Raw genomic sequence first — 16,040 nt, forward strand, 5'->3', positions numbered from 1 at the left:
TGGGCAATCAATAATCGTAACCCCCCACTGCCGTCGCCGCCGCGGCCCCCGCGATCCCATGCATCTCGCTCGCTGCCTCGCTCCCATCCGCGGCCACCGTGCGCGGGCGAATGGGATGGAGAGCTCGCGCGCAGTGGCATCGTCCCGGTGGCTGGCTGGTCCTGCCGGTCCGGTGTCCGGGGAGAGCAGGGGGCTGACGGGGGGTGAGTAGTAGGCGATTAAGGAGAAAGTTTTAGGTGATCAAGCAGTGCGTTTTAAAGGTAAGTAAAGGATGCAGCTTCAGCCGTGGAGCGTCGTCCATGGATGGAAGCAGAGTTAGTGAGCTGCGAGCCTCCCAGTCCAGATCTGCTAGAGGCAGCTAGATACTGATGACAACGGCTGAGGTGCCTCTGCCGACAGTGGTTTTCTGTCGGTCGGTTAACGTTGCCCGCCCCTGCTTTCCCTGTCCAACCAACATGCTTTGCACTGCCACATCGTGCTGGACCTGGAGGGTCGTTATGCCTAACCACGACAATGGCTGGCCAGCACATGAGTTGAGAACCTACTACTCCCTATTGCTGACAACGCCGTGTAATACTGACAGGCAGGTCCCACATCGTCCTCCAGTGTGCTTGCACCAGCGCTCTGCTGCCGTTATGCAGGTCCAAGCTTGTCACCCTGCATGGACGTAGCCTCTGCTTTTCCTTTTTCGTTGGCCCTCTTTTCCGCCATGTGGTCGACCAACGGCGGGAGCAGGGGACGGAGCACTGCCTCAATCCATCCGCTTTGCGCCTTTTTTCTGGGCAGCTGCGGCGTCGCCGTCGATCTGTTAGCTAGGGCGAGACGTTGGGTTACTTGATCAGCAATCAAGGCATCTCGGCAGTCGGCACGTCGGAAATCGAGCGAGGTACCACCATGCCTCGGCCCTGCTGACATCTGCCTCCGGACGGTATAATCACGTGGCTGTCAATTTATTATCTTATTATTTAACCAACAAACCGAGATTCCACGGTTGTTTTCAATGTCTAGAAATTCTCACGTTAATTGAAAAAAATTAGAAAAATAAAAACTACCCACCACTGTCATTACAATAAAAATTAGTCTAAAATACCCATGTGCCTAATAAAAATCACCCACCAATGCCATTATAAAAAATTAAATATAAAATATCATTTAGCTATGTATCAGTTACGAACATACTATTAATAAAAACTAAAGCTAACAATAATCAATCAAAATAAAAAGAAAATAAGAATAATTATATGCATAATATTATTAAAGCTCAACAAATCAAATTGTTAGTATAATCTTTAAAAAGTAGTAAGGATGCAATGACATGCAATTTTTTTTAATTCTCAATACTAGCACGTTCGGTCTCAAAGTCTAGAAATTCTCACATTAATCGTAGAAAAATAAAAATTACCCACCACTGCCATTACAATAAAAATTAATCTAAAATACCCGTGTGTCTAATTAAAAATCACCCACCAATGTTATTCTAAAAAATTAAATATAAAATACCATTTAGATATGTATCAGTTACAAACATACTATTAATAAAAACTAAAGCTAACAACAATCAATCAGAATAAAAATAAAATAAGAATAATTATATGCATAATATTATTAAAGCTCAACAAATTAAATTGTTAGTATAATCTTTAAAAAGTAGTAAGGATGACATGCAAATTTTTTAATTCTCAATACTAACCGCGCAAATGCGCAGGCCATACGCCTAGTTGTTATCAGTACACGAATCTAGTTGTAGCCGAAATTCTATGAAACTAGGCGTATAGCCCGCGCATTTGCGCGGCTAGTATTGAAAATTCAAAAAAAATTCATGTCGTTGTGTCCTTACTTAAAGATTATACTATTTCTTACCATACATCACCATGTTCATTATCATAAATTATGTCTTATTGTTGGTTAAAATAATTCAAATATGATCTACCTATAATAACAATTTGATTTGTTGAGCTTTAATCATATTATGCATATAATTATTTTTATTTTTGTTTTATTTTGATTGATTGTTGTTAGCTTTAGTTTTTATTAATAGTATATGTTTGTATATGATACATAGCTAAATGATATTTTATATTTAATGTTTCATAATGGCCTTGGTGGGTGATTTTTAATTAGACATAGGGGTATTTTAGGCTAATTTTATCATAATGGCAGTGATGGGTAATTTTATTTTTCTATTTTTCTCCGATTAATGTGAAAATTTCTAGACCTTGAGAGCGAACGTGGAGGCTCCATTTGTTGGCCAAATAATAAGATAATAGATTGTTTCTTTCCACTTCCAAGTAAGTCAGTGGCATACATAGGACTTGTTTGTTTTAGACAATATTTTAAAGTAGCGGGCATTTAATGATCCGCTTGGGATATTAATTGGTGATCCTTAAATACACCTCCAATCCTTTCTAGTTCAAAATTTTGTACTATTTCTTCAATATGAGATTTTATTGTAGAAAATTAGTACAAAACTTTAAACTAAAGCGATTGAAGGTGCATCTAAGGGTCACCAATGAACACCCCTATGGCCTGATATTCTCTACTACTGTAGTGGTCGTAGCGCTAGGTTTCCGAAACCGCTATAACGCTGCTATAATCCGCTATTTAAAATGTTGGTTTCAGATTATTTATCATCTGAATTTATAATCTAGCTCATATAGTCTTATATGGATAAAGATTATGATCCATATAATCTATACATCTAGATTATGATAATTCCATATACTTGAGCTGTTGCCGAGATTAAAAGGAAATTATTCGATCATGCTCCATCCCAGAATAAATGCTCCAACACGAGTTCGCCCTCGTAAAATCATTACACTTCGCGTCAGTGACTGTTTGGCTGGCCGGTCACCAAGGGACTCATCTTCTTTTCTTTCACAATAAATGATTAGCGGCCCCCCGTCACTAATCCCATGGTCCATACTAGCTTTGCTGTTGTTGGGATGTTGCACAGCCCAATAAAGACCGATGTACTATCTCCCAAAGGATGAAAGATGGATGCACTGTTCCACTTTTGTGGTCGCTAGCTTTGCTTGATTGCTTGTTCCGTTGGTTTTCCTTTAGTAAATCGCAACGGTTGACACTAACAGCTCCATAATGCGTCCTAACAACAAAAGAATACGACTTTTTTTTGTCAGTGCACATGACTCATATTTTCACGTACTACTACCGGAGCAAAAGAAAGGCAGAAAAAGAAGTGCGGGGGGCGTGGATTTTTTTGGAATCTCAGCGTTGGGTGCTGGCGTGTAGCAGAGGCAGGCAGACCAGGATAGGGTAGTTCCTGCCAGCCCAACGGTCACTTTTCCAACCGGCACCCAGTGGGTCCTGTCCCTTTTTTTTTATCCAGTGAGGTTGGAGTATTCTCCCCTCATTTTGGTTTTTCTTATCTTTTTCTGCATTTCATATTCTCGTGATTGTTATCATGTGGAAAAGGATGGTTCACCGACAATAATCCTTCCTTTGACAAATCCTGACGATCTGCCATTGCTGGGGTAGTAGGTGCAGTGCAGAGGTTGGATTCGGAAATGTTTGTGTACAACAAATAGCATGAGGACAGACAGAGACAGAAGAGGAGGGCTGCAAGGGCTTTGTTTATTCAAAGGTGTTTTCAGGGATTATGTCAGGCCATTCTACCAGCCGTGTTTTATATGCTGGTTGTTAGTAGTCGTAGCTTTTTCCAAATATCTCCAGCTACATGAGTAGCTCGTCAACTGTATTCCAAAAGTCTAAATTTTAACTTGCAGGTGTTCTAAAAAAAATCTAAACTTTGAATGACCCTTTGTGCAGCTGTCTTAAAAATAAATATTACTAAATAAATTCTGAAAGGAGATACGGAGTAGGATAGATAACGAGATCATGAAATCATTCAGGCCACGTAATGCAAACCCCCTTTGCACAGGCAGCGTAACTGTTCCACCAATTAGAACGGAAGGTTAGCTCGTATGATTTGATGAACTAAGAATTGAATAGAGATTTTATTATTATAATTGAACACAGATTTTTGAAAATAATGGAACACAGAGACACAATACAATTTTCGGTAACTTCAAGAATGTTCGCATCCATACGCTAATACCTTAAAGTACTAGAGTTTAGTATTGGTGCTGATTTGTTTGGCTAGCTGTAACTGATGGCTAATGCTGATTTGTTGTGAGAGAAAAATATTGCTAATGTACTGATACTAATTTAATGTGAGAAAAAAATATTGCTGGCTGGATGACTAGCAAGCTAGCCGAACAGAGTTGCAACGGCTCACTGTGCAGTACGCGTAGCACTGGGCTACTGTGAACTGAACGGAGGGACAGGCTTCAAGAGCTCAAGTACTCCCTCCGTCCTAGAAAGACCGTTGTTATAGGACTGGGTGTGAAAACCAAGGAGTGGTGAGAAATTACAAAAATACCCTTAAAAGGTAGTCAGACATGTTACGGGTGTGGTACTGTACAATTTGTGAATAATTACAATACTAAAAAATTGTGGCTATGAGAGCCAGACGTGGCACTAAATAACCAGCCCATGAGAGCCCCTGAAGCAAATCCTCCTAGCTCCTAGAAACTTCTGGCGAGAAGCCAGCTACCACGAATACAAAATTTGAATTAGGAGCCCATGTTTCATCCCGCCTGTGCTGCCACCTCTCATCTCCCTTGTATAAGTGCAAGACCCACACGATTGAGCATCCATCCATTAGCCTGCAAGTCATTTTCATCACCAGCCATGCCAATAGATCTAAACAAGCTACCACATATAAGAGAAGAGTCCATATACCTAACTTGAATGAAGAACCAGCACATGAGGAAGAACAGAAAGATCAAGTTCATCTCCAGGTCCATATCCAAGGTGATCAGCCCATACCTAACTTGCATGAAGAACCAACACATGAGGAAGAACAGGAAGATCAAGTTCATCTCCAGGTCCATAGCCAAGGTGGTCATCCCTTACCTGATCTAAATGAAGAACCAGCACATGAGCAAGATGAGGAAGATCCCGTTTACCTCCAGGTCCATCTCCAAGTCAGCCCTTACCTGATCTAAATGAACCTACACATGATCAAGGAGAAATCAATCATTGCCATGAAGGTCAGTTCTAACATCTCAAGGAAGATGAATAGATTACTTCACTTCTTAGTTGAATTTAATGAATCAGTAACCTCATCATGCAAAAAAAAAATTAGACATGATAGAGGAAGACATTGCTGAAGGGCTCAACTTTCATGGTCCGGTTGTACATGACGAATTTGATTTCAACTTTGGAGTTTCTGATCAGCAACAAGAGCTACAACAAGTTATCAGTAAGTAGATGATTACCAAAGTTTTTTTATTTACTTGTCTCAATTTAGCATTCTATTTTTTATACTACCTTTCTATTGAGCAGCCTCACATGCTATATTCCATACAAAAATGGTGGTAAGAAAATCTGTAAATCAAAACTAGTGATCAGAAAAACTTGCAGTGCAAAAGGCCAAAAAATATAAAATAATCAAGTGTATAATTAACCTGAGCCAATAGATCTGATTGGTTTTATATCTCATTTTAGTTAAATTGTTTTACACATCTGCAATAATTGCTCTCCAACTAATCATGTACTACTATGTCTTTTGTAGATATGATGGGTGACATGCATGAGTATGGTGTTTACACTGATGCCGTGAACATAGCCTTTGATGACGAAGAGTTGGAAGACTCGGATGATGAACATGCTCATCATGGAAATGAAAATAATACACATCCATATAGAAATTTGACGAACGATGAACGGTAGCAAATCTATGCAGCGTTGCTTGAACAAAGTGTCTGTGGAAAACTAAAAAGGAAAAGCACAACTATAGTTGCTCAAATGTTCCATGTTAGTAGGCCTCAAGTGCAACGCATTTGGCAGCGAGCAAAGCAATGCCGTTTGCAAGGACAGCCAGTGGATGTTAGATCCTGGAAGTCCAAAAAGTGTGGCCGCAAAAATATGCAAGTAGACATATCTGCGGTTCTTAGTGTTCCCTTGCATAGGAGAAGCATTATTCGCTCTCTAGCTAAGGCCATTGGTGTAAAAAGGAGCAGTCTACATAGGTGATTCAAGCAAGGGCTACTAAGACGTCACTCTAGCACGCTCAAGCCTTTGTTGAGGGAAGAAAACAAAAAAGAGAGGCTGCAATGGTGTGTTTCCATGTTAGATCACCGTACATTGCCAAATGAACTAAGGTTCATTGAAATGCACAACATCATCCACATGGATGAGAAGTGGTTTAACATCACATCAAAATATAAGAAATATTATATGCTTCCAGAAGAGGAGGACCCACACAGGGCCGTGCTAAATAAGAATTGCATTGGTAAAGTTATGTTCTTGGCTGCAGTTGCAAGACCTATATATGACGATGAAGGTAATTGCATCTTTGATGGGAAGTTAGGAGTCTGGGCATTTGTTAGAAAGGTATATTTTACAATGTTTTACTTTCATACATCATTTTGTGCCACTCATTTGTGATTCTTACTTGGTTTCATTTCCTATAGGAACCAGCAAAAAGAAGAAGCCACAATAGAAGAAGGGGGACCCTAATCACCAAGCCGATTAAGGTAGATCGAAGTACTATGAGGTCTTACGTTATTGGCAAGGTTCTAAAAGCTATTGTTGAACGATGGCCACGAGAACATACTGGAAATACCATTTGGATTCAGCAAGATAATGCTCCTTCACATCTCCTGGTAAATGATGAAGAATTTGCTGCTGCTGTAGCACAGACGGGGTTTGACATACGACTCATCAACCAACCTACCAATTCCCCAGATTTGAATGTCCTAGACCTAGGATTCTTTGCGTCTCTTCAATCCTTAACTAATGAACGGGTTTCTAGGAACTTAGATGACCTTATTGACAATGTACAGAAGGAGTTTGATAACTATGATCCAACAACTTTGAACAGGGAGTTTCTAACACTACAAGGGTGTATGATTGAAGTGATGAAAGATGGTGGAGGAAACAGATACAAGATTTCTCACATGAACAAAAACAGGCTAGAGGCACTAGGCATGCTACCTAAAAGTCTTAGTTGTGACCGCCAGCTATATGAGGATGTGATCGCAACGCTAGGACTCTAATTATGCACATTAGGACTGGTATATTCGTCGCACAAGTATTTTGCTAAAGATGTAATATAAGTCATGAACATTTTGTAACTGCTGTAATATAATATCATTTGCATTTTGCTACTGCTATAATATAAATAATCATGACCATGTTTTTACTGCTGTAATATAAAGTCATGTGCATTTGTTGTAATTGTAAAAAGCTGTAAAATTTATGTGTGTCTGCTATGTAAGGTGGTGGTGCAGCTATACTTTTAGAAACCTATCTATGACTGCATAAAAAACAAGATGGAAAATCACAGTAAACCAGAGAGAAAAGGAAGGGAATTTGCATGTAGTACAAATTTATAAAAACACTAATTTTATTAGCTAGGATAATATTTATTTACCACAACTAGCATCTCATTGTGACACATACAGATTATAGTAGCTCATATGACACAACAAGTTAACAGTTCATTGTCACTCCTAGTACCTAATCTGCAGTTCATATGACACAAACTAAGTAACAGATCATTGTCACCACTAGTACCTGATCCATAGAGAGAGGAATTGAGGGAGAGAGCCAAATTGAGGGAGGAGAGAGAGGGGCAGTAGAGAGCGAGAGGGGGAGTGGGGAATAGGAGACCAGGAGTTCTCGTGGAAGGGAGGGGATCCTGTGAGTGGATAAGATCAATAGAGAGAGGGGTAAGAGAGATGGAGATGAATGATGATAGATTTTTTCAGACCGCTGGCTGGGGGTGGCCATTTATTTATTTATTTATTTATTTTCCAAATGGTGGCTGGCTCCGAGAAGTTTCCCTGCGGTGGAATCAGATGGAGGTGAATTCCACAAATGATGAATTTTTTCAGTAACAGTTTTTTTGGACAAATTTTAAATCCTACAACTACAGTCTTTTTGGGACGGAGGGAGTAGGCAGTAGCATCATCGGCAGGCAAAGCATTGAAGCCCGTGCCTGAGCTGGTAGCCAAATTAAATTTAGGCCTTGTTTAGATCCCAAAACATAAAATACAAAATTTTTATAAATCACTTGCATGGTGTACTAAATATAGTCAAAAAATAAATCGCATTACACAAATGGACTGTAAATCGCGAGACGAATCTAATATGCCTAATTATGATGTGACTAGACACTAAATCTAATAAGCCTAATTACGAATCGAATTTGCATTGCCAGCGGCCAGCGCACCAGCGGCCCGCGGCGAGCCCACGGCGCCGTTCCGCAGCGTCCGCGGTCCGCAGGCGCACACACCTCCCACTTCCACGTGGGGCCCCGGCACTGCTGAACCTGCCCAGCGTGCGGCCGTGCGCTGCGCGGTGCGCCCGTGGCCCGTACGGTACGGCACAGGCGATCGCGTTCATGAATGAACACCGATCGACCGAAATCACTGCACGAGCAACGCGTACCGCCGCCGCCGCCGCCGCACGCTATGATCCAGCCAGCCTGATCCGCCAAAGGGAAATCATTGCTACTGGAACTTTGGCCGTGCAGGTTTTCCCTTCCTTCTCCGTGCATCGTACTCCCTACTGGAACTTTGACCGTGCAGGTTTTTCCAGCACGTCGGCGACCAATCCGGACGTCCGATCCGAGCAGATACGATTTGTGACCGCACCAGTGACCTGCGAGAACCAGTAATGCACCGCGCTGACGTGCAGCAGCTCACCGGCCGGCAGCCGCAGCCGCAGCCGCAGCGCCGTGGTGCGATGGATGCGGTACGGTCGCGGCCTCCTTTCTCTTTTCCCCGCCGATCGGACGTGCGGCGCCGCCATGATGCGTCGTGCCCTCCTCCGGTCCTCCCCTCTCCCGTTGTCCAAGGGTGAGTTTTAGTTAGCGAAAAAATTTGAATTTTGATATTGTAGCACATTTCGTTGCTATTTAATAAATAATGTCTAATTATAGACTAATTAGTCTTAAAAGATTCAGCTCGTGATAATCAGTTAGATTGTGTAATTAATTTTTTTTCAACTATATTTAATATATTTAATGCTTCATGTATGTGTCCGAAAAATCAATTTGATAGGTACTGTGTGAATTTTTTTGAAACTAAACGGGGCCTAATTGTTTGTCTTGTCTCCGGCCGGCCGGGCGGGCGCGCACGGGCTCTCGCGCTTGGGCTGTACGGGCCTACGGCGCGTGGCGGCTGACGCGGCGCTGACTGCCACGGACGGGCACGTTGGGGGCTCATCACTCCGCCGATCCCATCGCCATCGGGGAGCCTGCTCCGTCCGTCTGCGATCATCATTCGCCCACGCCTAGTGCGATCTCGCAGCTGGAAATGGAAATGCAATTGGATGGGTCGTGCGCGGACGCGGCCGGCGACCGGCGTGCCAGTGCCCGGCACCGGCAGCAGCCAGCAGTCCGGGAAATCTTTTGGGTGTGTGTGTGGGGGGGGGGGGGGGGGGGGGGGGGATTGAAAGTAGGGAGAACGGGAACCTCCCCTACTCCAAACGGGAAACTTTTACAGCGATCACAGCACAGGAGAACTGGTGTTCGGTCTCTTTCCGTTTCGGTTACTGCTATTTCGCTGGCCGCATAACGATCTCCTTCACCAGAAGGCTAAATAAAAAGTAAAAAACAAATGAAGCGAGGGAAAAGAGCAAACACGCAGGCCCCCACAGCCCCACGGTTCTTTCGCGAAAGTTGACAGTGAACCGCGTCATCCATCGCTCCTTCTCCCATCCCAGCCTCAGAGCTCGGAAGGTGACATGTTATTGTTGCTTTCATTGGCAATCAGCCCACTTTTTTTCCAAAAAAAAAGTGACAATCAAATAATGGAGACCGACGCGGGATTTGTTGCGCTCGTAATCCCGCTGCTTAATTTCTCCCTTTCTGGAAAGTGCCATGCAGATGCTTTCTGCCAACGCCGTCGGTCGCAGTAGCGCCCCTGTTTAGTTCCCAAAAAGTTTTACACAGTATCCGTCACATCGAATCTTCGGACACATGTATGGAGTATTAAATGCAGTTGAAAAAATAACTAATTATACAGTCTAACTGACTAGCACGAGCTGAATCTTTTAAGTCTAATTAGTTTATAATTAGACATTATTTAGTAAGTAACAACGAAATATGATATAGTACCAAAATCCAAACTTTGCACTAACTAAACACATCAGGAGGACGTTGGTTTCACAGTTGGCAAAGCCTGAGATGGTTGGAGGCGTGAACTACCGGCCGGGGCTGGCCTGCTCTCAGCAGACCTGCATTTGGATGCATGGCAATGTAGATCTAGCCTTCATTTTCAAGAGAAATAAAAAAAATGTCAAAACCTTCTCTTTTCTTCTTCTTTTTTACTGTTTATGTGCACCTTCTGCTGCTTTTATGCAGAGCTGCGGTTGGTCCGCTGCTTAGCTTGCCTTCAAGGTACGAAAGCGCTAACGCGCCGTCATGCGTAGGAAGCTTGCAGTTGGAGTTTTGCATGGTTCCAAGCATAGAAACAAAAAGGAGAGGTTGAGGGGGAATGAGAACATCTCCGGCTGCCTGCTCAGACGGCATGCGTGCCACTTGCTCGTCGTGGTGGTTTTCAGCTCACACGGCGGCCCCCTGCCTGCCGGAGAACATCGCAGCGTGCAGGGACCGGTGAAAGCTGCAGAACGAAACTTCATCTCTGTCTGAATTCTGAAACAGTCCAGGATGAAACTTGCAGTGGTGGATGCAAGATTTTCAAATTGGGCGTATGAGGCTGCCAAAAAAATTACTCGACAAACAAAACACACAAGTCCATGAAAGCAAATGATGAAGTACATATGAATTTGCATACAAATATACACCAACCATTAGGTTTGACATGAAGTGAGAGAATTTTAAAAGAACGTATGTTTAAAGTAAGAACAAAACCAGGACAAGGTTGTCTAAAATTCATGCAAATTGGACAAGCTTGAACGTGCGGTGCGACACAATCTTGCGTTGTCGATGGCGGCCCAAAGGAACAATTTCGGCCCACAATGAAGTAGAACACACAGTAACACGAATCTTCAAACAATCCTAGCCATAGAAAACTGGGTGAAAACAGAGCACCAAATCAACCGAGATGTTTAGAATTTCCGCAAAAAATAACCGCAGAGAAATCAACAAAATTTATAAGAAAACTATTTGGATTCAAATCTTTTTTTGAAAGATTTGAATCTCTCAACCTGTTACAAATAAATGAGTGGGGTGATCTCATCCCCTACACGTTTGTGTAACAGAAGTAACCGCTCATGAGGTTGCCTCCCTCTTTCTCCCATGTGTCTGTTCAACCAATGATCAATGAAAGAACAACGAAGTTCATTTACCATACATTTGCTCTACTCATTCATTCCATTCGCGAGTTCATTCTTTATACAATACAACCGACAATGCCTCCGGCAGGTCGGACGTTTCGGGGCGCCTCCTACTCTCTCCGGGACAGGATTACCTCCCAGTCGTCAAATCTCTCAAGACACACAGCACCACCTACAGCATAGGGCACCCGACATGTCCTTGTCACCTGCTAGCTAATCAACTAAGGCTCCTCAATCCCATGCAAACAAAACAATACCAAACAAATCAGGCCAATGATGCTGAGAATTTTCGTGTCCAGTCTAGCAGTAGAGCTAATAACCAACCCAGCACCAGAACCAATATCCACTCCATTACCAGAGCTCATATCCAGTCCAGCACCGGAGCTCATAGCCTGATACTGGATGTTGGAGCGGTAGTAGGTGTTGGGCGCCCAATTGGCCGGGATGACCTCGTAAGCCACCAGCTTCTCGCCGGACTCGTCGGTGATGCGCAGAGAGAAGGGCGCCGTGAGCCGGTGGTTGGAGTCCAGCCTCCAGATGGATCCCCACGACTCCCGCATCGGCGTCCACCACCTGGAGTTGGCCTCCATGAGGTCCACCTGGACCACGTCGCCGTCACCGTCTTCGAACTCGACAAGCACCGCCAAGTAGACAGGGTTTGAGCCGTGCTCGATGTGGAAGGTCACCGTCAGCCCAGGGTAGATGCAGGGCACCCTACAGGAACATGCCATGTTATATGTAATTTGGATTAAGCTTGTCCATAGGCATACTAAAACGCCAAATGCTAAAGTGGAAATAGTACTACTATTAGTGTGAATCTACTCAAACCAATAGTTGTCGTTGAGGGTTGAGCAAAACTAAAGGGCTCCATAGCGAAGTAGCAAGACGGTCAAGATATAAATATGTTCGTGTAGGGCCTTGAGATTGGTCGGCCTGTGGTTCTATGAAACGACCAGTGCGTGTCACAGACCTTCTGAACTGGATGTCAATGATGCCGGCGTGGCGGAGCTCATCATTGCGCCCGGGCTGTGCCAAGGCCCCAAATGCTGTGCCGCTGAGGTCAAAGTGGTACTTGGAGACTGGGTAGTAGTTCATGTCGGTGATCGCCACCATCTCCGGGTTTCCGGAGCACGCAGGGTGGTTGAGGCATCTTATCTGAAAAAGGCAAAAAGGCCAACAACAAATGAAAGGATTTAGTCCAAACCATGCCTAATCTAGTTTTCTCTCGGTCTATCTCTGTTTCCATTTTCATGAGGGTGGCTGACAGCACAAACAAGCTTGTCAACATCCTAGAAACAGTACTCGGACCAAGTAATGTACCTGGTAGCACGAGCCGCAGCCCTTGCCATCCTTGAACAGGGGCTGGTTGCCGCACGACGTCATGGCCGAGAAAGGGGGCAGGTTCACATTCTTGAACCCACAAGCTCCACCTGCATGCACGGAAGCCTATAGATTGTCCAACAACAATACATGCCACATACAATCTGGCACCATGCACCAACATTAATGTACATACCATTGTCGTAGGGGCCAGCGCCGGTTGGCGCACCATACCAAGTGGCCCTGGCAGCCACCCAGTAGGGGTCCGCGGTGATGTGGGAGGCATTGAAGTTGACAATCCTAGTGCACGAGCCATACGAAACAAGGAGGAAGAAGATCAGTGCACCAAGTGTAACCACCTTAGACGAGGCGACCATGGATGCCATCTTACTAGCTAGCTCTTTAGTTGCTAGTACTAGGCAAGACATGAAGCTCTCTGTTTCGATGGTCAGCAAGAAGCACATTGCAGGATATCCTTCGGTACGGTTTCACATGGCTCCGGAGCAAACGCAGAGCACCTGATGTCTTTTTGGTGGGGACGTCACATGGCTCTGGAGAAATCATGGAAGGAATGTAGGCATCAGGTCAGTCGTGCTGATATAGGATTTGAAGCTAGGGTTGTCCAATATGTCAATTTTTTTAATATCAAATATAAATTGTCAACTTACAATATAGTACAAGCACAAAATCTTGTCTTACAAACATCTTCAAATCCACAGTTAAGTATAAATTTGCCTCCAAAAATGCTTACACACTTATAATAGTTCAAATAAGATAACAATACTTTTTTCTTCTCGATGTCAGGCTTATGCTTTCTAACGGAGTTGGGAGGCCAAAGTCAAACTCAGACCATAGTTCGATGGTTACTTAGTCAGAAATGGACTTTTCCCTTAGAGATAAGGCAACCACAAGTTGCTTGCAAATTTACAAAATTAACATTCCTACCTCCGGCTACCAATGTGCATTCCTAGTTTCTAACAAAAATGTACAATGTGCTGCAATCCTACGTTCCTAGCTTTCTACCATGGCTACCAATGTGCAATGCTGCCTGCAAGGTACCTAAACAAGTTACAGAGAACAAAAATTGGTGTGAGCTACCTTACTGCTTGCCTACCCGGCTCGCTGCGGGGGCGTTGGCTGCTTGCCTGCCGCTCCTCAGCTCCAGCTCCACTCAAGTGCGGCAGTGTGCCAGAGACCGGCCGAGGGCGCCGCCGCAAGCCGTGCCTGCAAACCAGCCACCCGCCGCCTGCCGCCGGATCTCCTCCGCGCGACCGCGCCTCCCTTTCCAGACGCCGGCTCGTCCCTCCTCTCCGTCCTCCCAGGCTCCCTCCGCCAATGCGTCACCCGAATCGCCGTTGCCGGATGCCAGAATCCGGCGGGGGCTGGCCGCCGCGCGACGCCAATTTGAATCGGCGAACCCTAGGTCGCTATCCGCTCGGACGGGGCTCCTATCCGGTGTCCGCCTCGCGCCTCCGTCTCACTCTCATGGCTCGTTCGTCCCATTCGGTCTGCTTCGGATTCCGAGTGGACGGCCTGGATCGTTTCCGTACCGAGGGAGAGTGAGTTTTTTTTAAAAAAAAACTGTGTTACTATTACTCATCAGAAACAGTGTTACAATTCTCAGCAATAATTTGCTCGTCACAAACTAATACCGTGAACCTCCAAGCCACAAAAGTGTGTCATTCTCTTTACTAATTGTTGGAATACAAATGAATTGTTCACCTCTCCCATATTAAACTTTTAAGTTGAATTGGTTGGTACATGCAATTCAATACTAATTGTGCAAGCTTGCATATCAGGTAATGGATCATACTTCTAATGGTCTATCCGGTGGCGGAGCTAGAGGGGGCACTGGGGGTGCTCCAGCCCCCTCTACTCCTATGCAACAAATGGAGCCCCCAAAGCCCTCTCTACAATTTTCAACTATGAATCAAGAGGAGAAAGAAAAAAATGAGGAGGAAGAAGAAGAAAAAAGAGGGGGAAGGAAGAAGAAAAAGAAGATGATCCCCCTAAATCTAATTTCTAGATTGGCCACTTGGTCTATCAACAATCCAACTTAATGTTTGGAAATTAAATTTTAAGACGCTTTAGCACCTCAGTCCCACGGTTCCACTCTCTTCTCAATTCTCATATGGGACACTCGTCCACTGCGAATCCCTGATAGCTTCCCAATACAAACACAAACTTTAACTGTGATCTCTGATAGCTTCCCAATATAATCATGTTTGGGCACCATTAATTCTGCGGCAAGCTACATACCCTTCTGTTTCAATGCTTTCGAGGTGTGGTTGTGTAAAGCTGAGCGGTGGTTGCACCTTGAGCTCGTGTATATGCCCAACATTTTTTTTTTCTGCACTAGTGCTGTAGTGCAGTAGTGCGTAGCTTACTAGCTTCTGCCTGGCTCAAAAGTACTAACAGCAGAAAATCCATCCTTTGATTGAGACCGGAGCCGCTGCATTCAAGGTCGGTTAGGTGCGGCGTCGCGGGCGGGTTCGGGCAGGGAGGGCGCGCTCTCGAGTAGGCAGGCATCGGTGTCGTTTCAGTTTCGTCAGATGATGCAAAAGAGGTGGTTTCCTCTCGGCGATGGCGATGTCCATTGATCAGAGGATTTGGACTCTAGCACGTCGGTAGCAAGCAGTGCATCATCACGCACGACTTTGGTGTGTGGTTGCTGCGTGGTGCCGCCGCGGGTTGCGTTTCCGGAAGGTGCAGGTGTTTGCGGATGTACAGGGAGGAGGAGAATATGGTGTTTCTCTGCAGTGGAGTGGACAGTGACGACAATTGAGGCATTGGGAGGTACGGAGATAATATTGTCTTTCAAATAATACCATTTGGCCCATTTTAGTTTATGGCCCAATAAGAACTTTTTTGTTTCAGGCAAAGGCCCACGTATGATCGTTTGCTGGGTCCATGTCGTCGTCATCCTCGTGTTGCCTCAGCAGTCAGGCCCCAAGGTCCACGCGATCATTTTCTTTTTCCATTTTTCCAAAACACAGGACATCGATACAAGCATGTACACAACCTATTATATAGGAAAAATTCATTTCCGCTTCTCTCAACTTTGGACCGAAATTGTTTTTCCTCCCTAGACTACAAAACCGGTTATTTAGACTCATCGAACTTCTGAAACCGTTCGCGCGACTTCCTTTGAGCGGTTTCAGGGTGACATGACAGAGGTTTTCTCTTTTTTTTTATATTTATTTTGACTAAATTTTTGAAAAATTATATTAAATTATAAAAAAAATCATAATATAGAAAATCCAATTTTATTGGACTTCACATGAGTAGATCTATGTAATGAACATATTATATAGTATACTTTAATATAAATTTTTTGTTGTAATTTTATATATTTTTTTTCTATAATTAATTTATAGATACAGTTTCTT

The 16,040-nt window shown here is 44.1% G+C and overlaps 2 protein-coding genes across 4 annotated transcripts; one reads left to right on the forward strand and one right to left on the reverse strand.

The window, feature by feature from the left end:
• Positions 1–4,630: 4,630 nt before the first annotated feature.
• LOC120691778 lies at positions 4,631–7,227 on the forward strand. Of its 2 annotated transcripts, XM_039974971.1 has the most exons (4): positions 4,631–5,072; positions 5,168–5,284; positions 6,341–6,417; positions 6,498–7,227. In XM_039974971.1, the coding sequence occupies exons 2-4, from the start codon at positions 5,170–5,172 to the stop codon at positions 7,080–7,082; spliced, it is 777 nt and encodes a 258-aa protein (XP_039830905.1). In that variant the 5' UTR covers positions 4,631–5,072; positions 5,168–5,169; the 3' UTR covers positions 7,083–7,227. The 2 variants fall into 2 exon arrangements, with proteins under 2 accessions (XP_039830905.1, XP_039830904.1); XM_039974970.1 differs by having other exon boundaries at positions 5,010–5,072; positions 5,168–6,417.
• Positions 7,228–10,805: 3,578 nt separating this feature from the next.
• On the reverse strand, positions 10,806–14,127 carry LOC120692872 (expansin-B3-like). Of its 2 annotated transcripts, XR_005682766.1 has the most exons (6): positions 13,750–14,126; positions 12,848–13,202; positions 12,652–12,761; positions 12,302–12,486; positions 11,427–12,045; positions 10,806–10,912 (listed from the first exon to the last, which is right to left on the reverse strand). XR_005682766.1 is itself a non-coding variant. In XM_039976270.1 (5 exons), exons 2-5 carry the CDS (start codon positions 13,113–13,115, stop codon positions 11,553–11,555), a joined length of 1,056 nt encoding a protein of 351 aa, XP_039832204.1. In that variant the 5' UTR covers positions 13,116–13,202; positions 13,750–14,127; the 3' UTR covers positions 11,312–11,552. The 2 variants fall into 2 exon arrangements, 1 of the variants encoding a protein (XP_039832204.1); XM_039976270.1 differs by lacking the exon at positions 10,806–10,912 and having other exon boundaries at positions 11,312–12,045; positions 13,750–14,127.
• Between the last annotated feature and the right edge of the window lie 1,913 nt (positions 14,128–16,040).

This window comes from Panicum virgatum, chromosome 9N (assembly GCF_016808335.1).
Source record: "Panicum virgatum strain AP13 chromosome 9N, P.virgatum_v5, whole genome shotgun sequence".
Classification (NCBI taxonomy): Eukaryota; Viridiplantae; Streptophyta; class Magnoliopsida; order Poales; family Poaceae; genus Panicum; species Panicum virgatum.

Coding starts and splice junctions, on each gene's coding strand:
- LOC120691778 (XM_039974970.1), top strand. CDS start 6,151: ATGTTAGATCACCGTACATTGCCAAATGAACTAAGGTTCATTGAAATG. Junction 6,418..6,497: donor TCTGGGCATTTGTTAGAAAG/GTATATTTTACA, acceptor CATTTCCTATAG/GAACCAGCAAAAAGAAGAAG.
- LOC120692872 (XM_039976270.1), bottom strand. CDS start 13,115: ATGTGCTTCTTGCTGACCATCGAAACAGAGAGCTTCATGTCTTGCCTA. Junction 12,487..12,651: donor GCTGCGGCTCGTGCTACCAG/GTACATTACTTG, acceptor TGCCTTTTTCAG/ATAAGATGCCTCAACCACCC. Junction 12,046..12,301: donor ATTGACATCCAGTTCAGAAG/GTCTGTGACACG, acceptor ATGTTCCTGTAG/GGTGCCCTGCATCTACCCTG.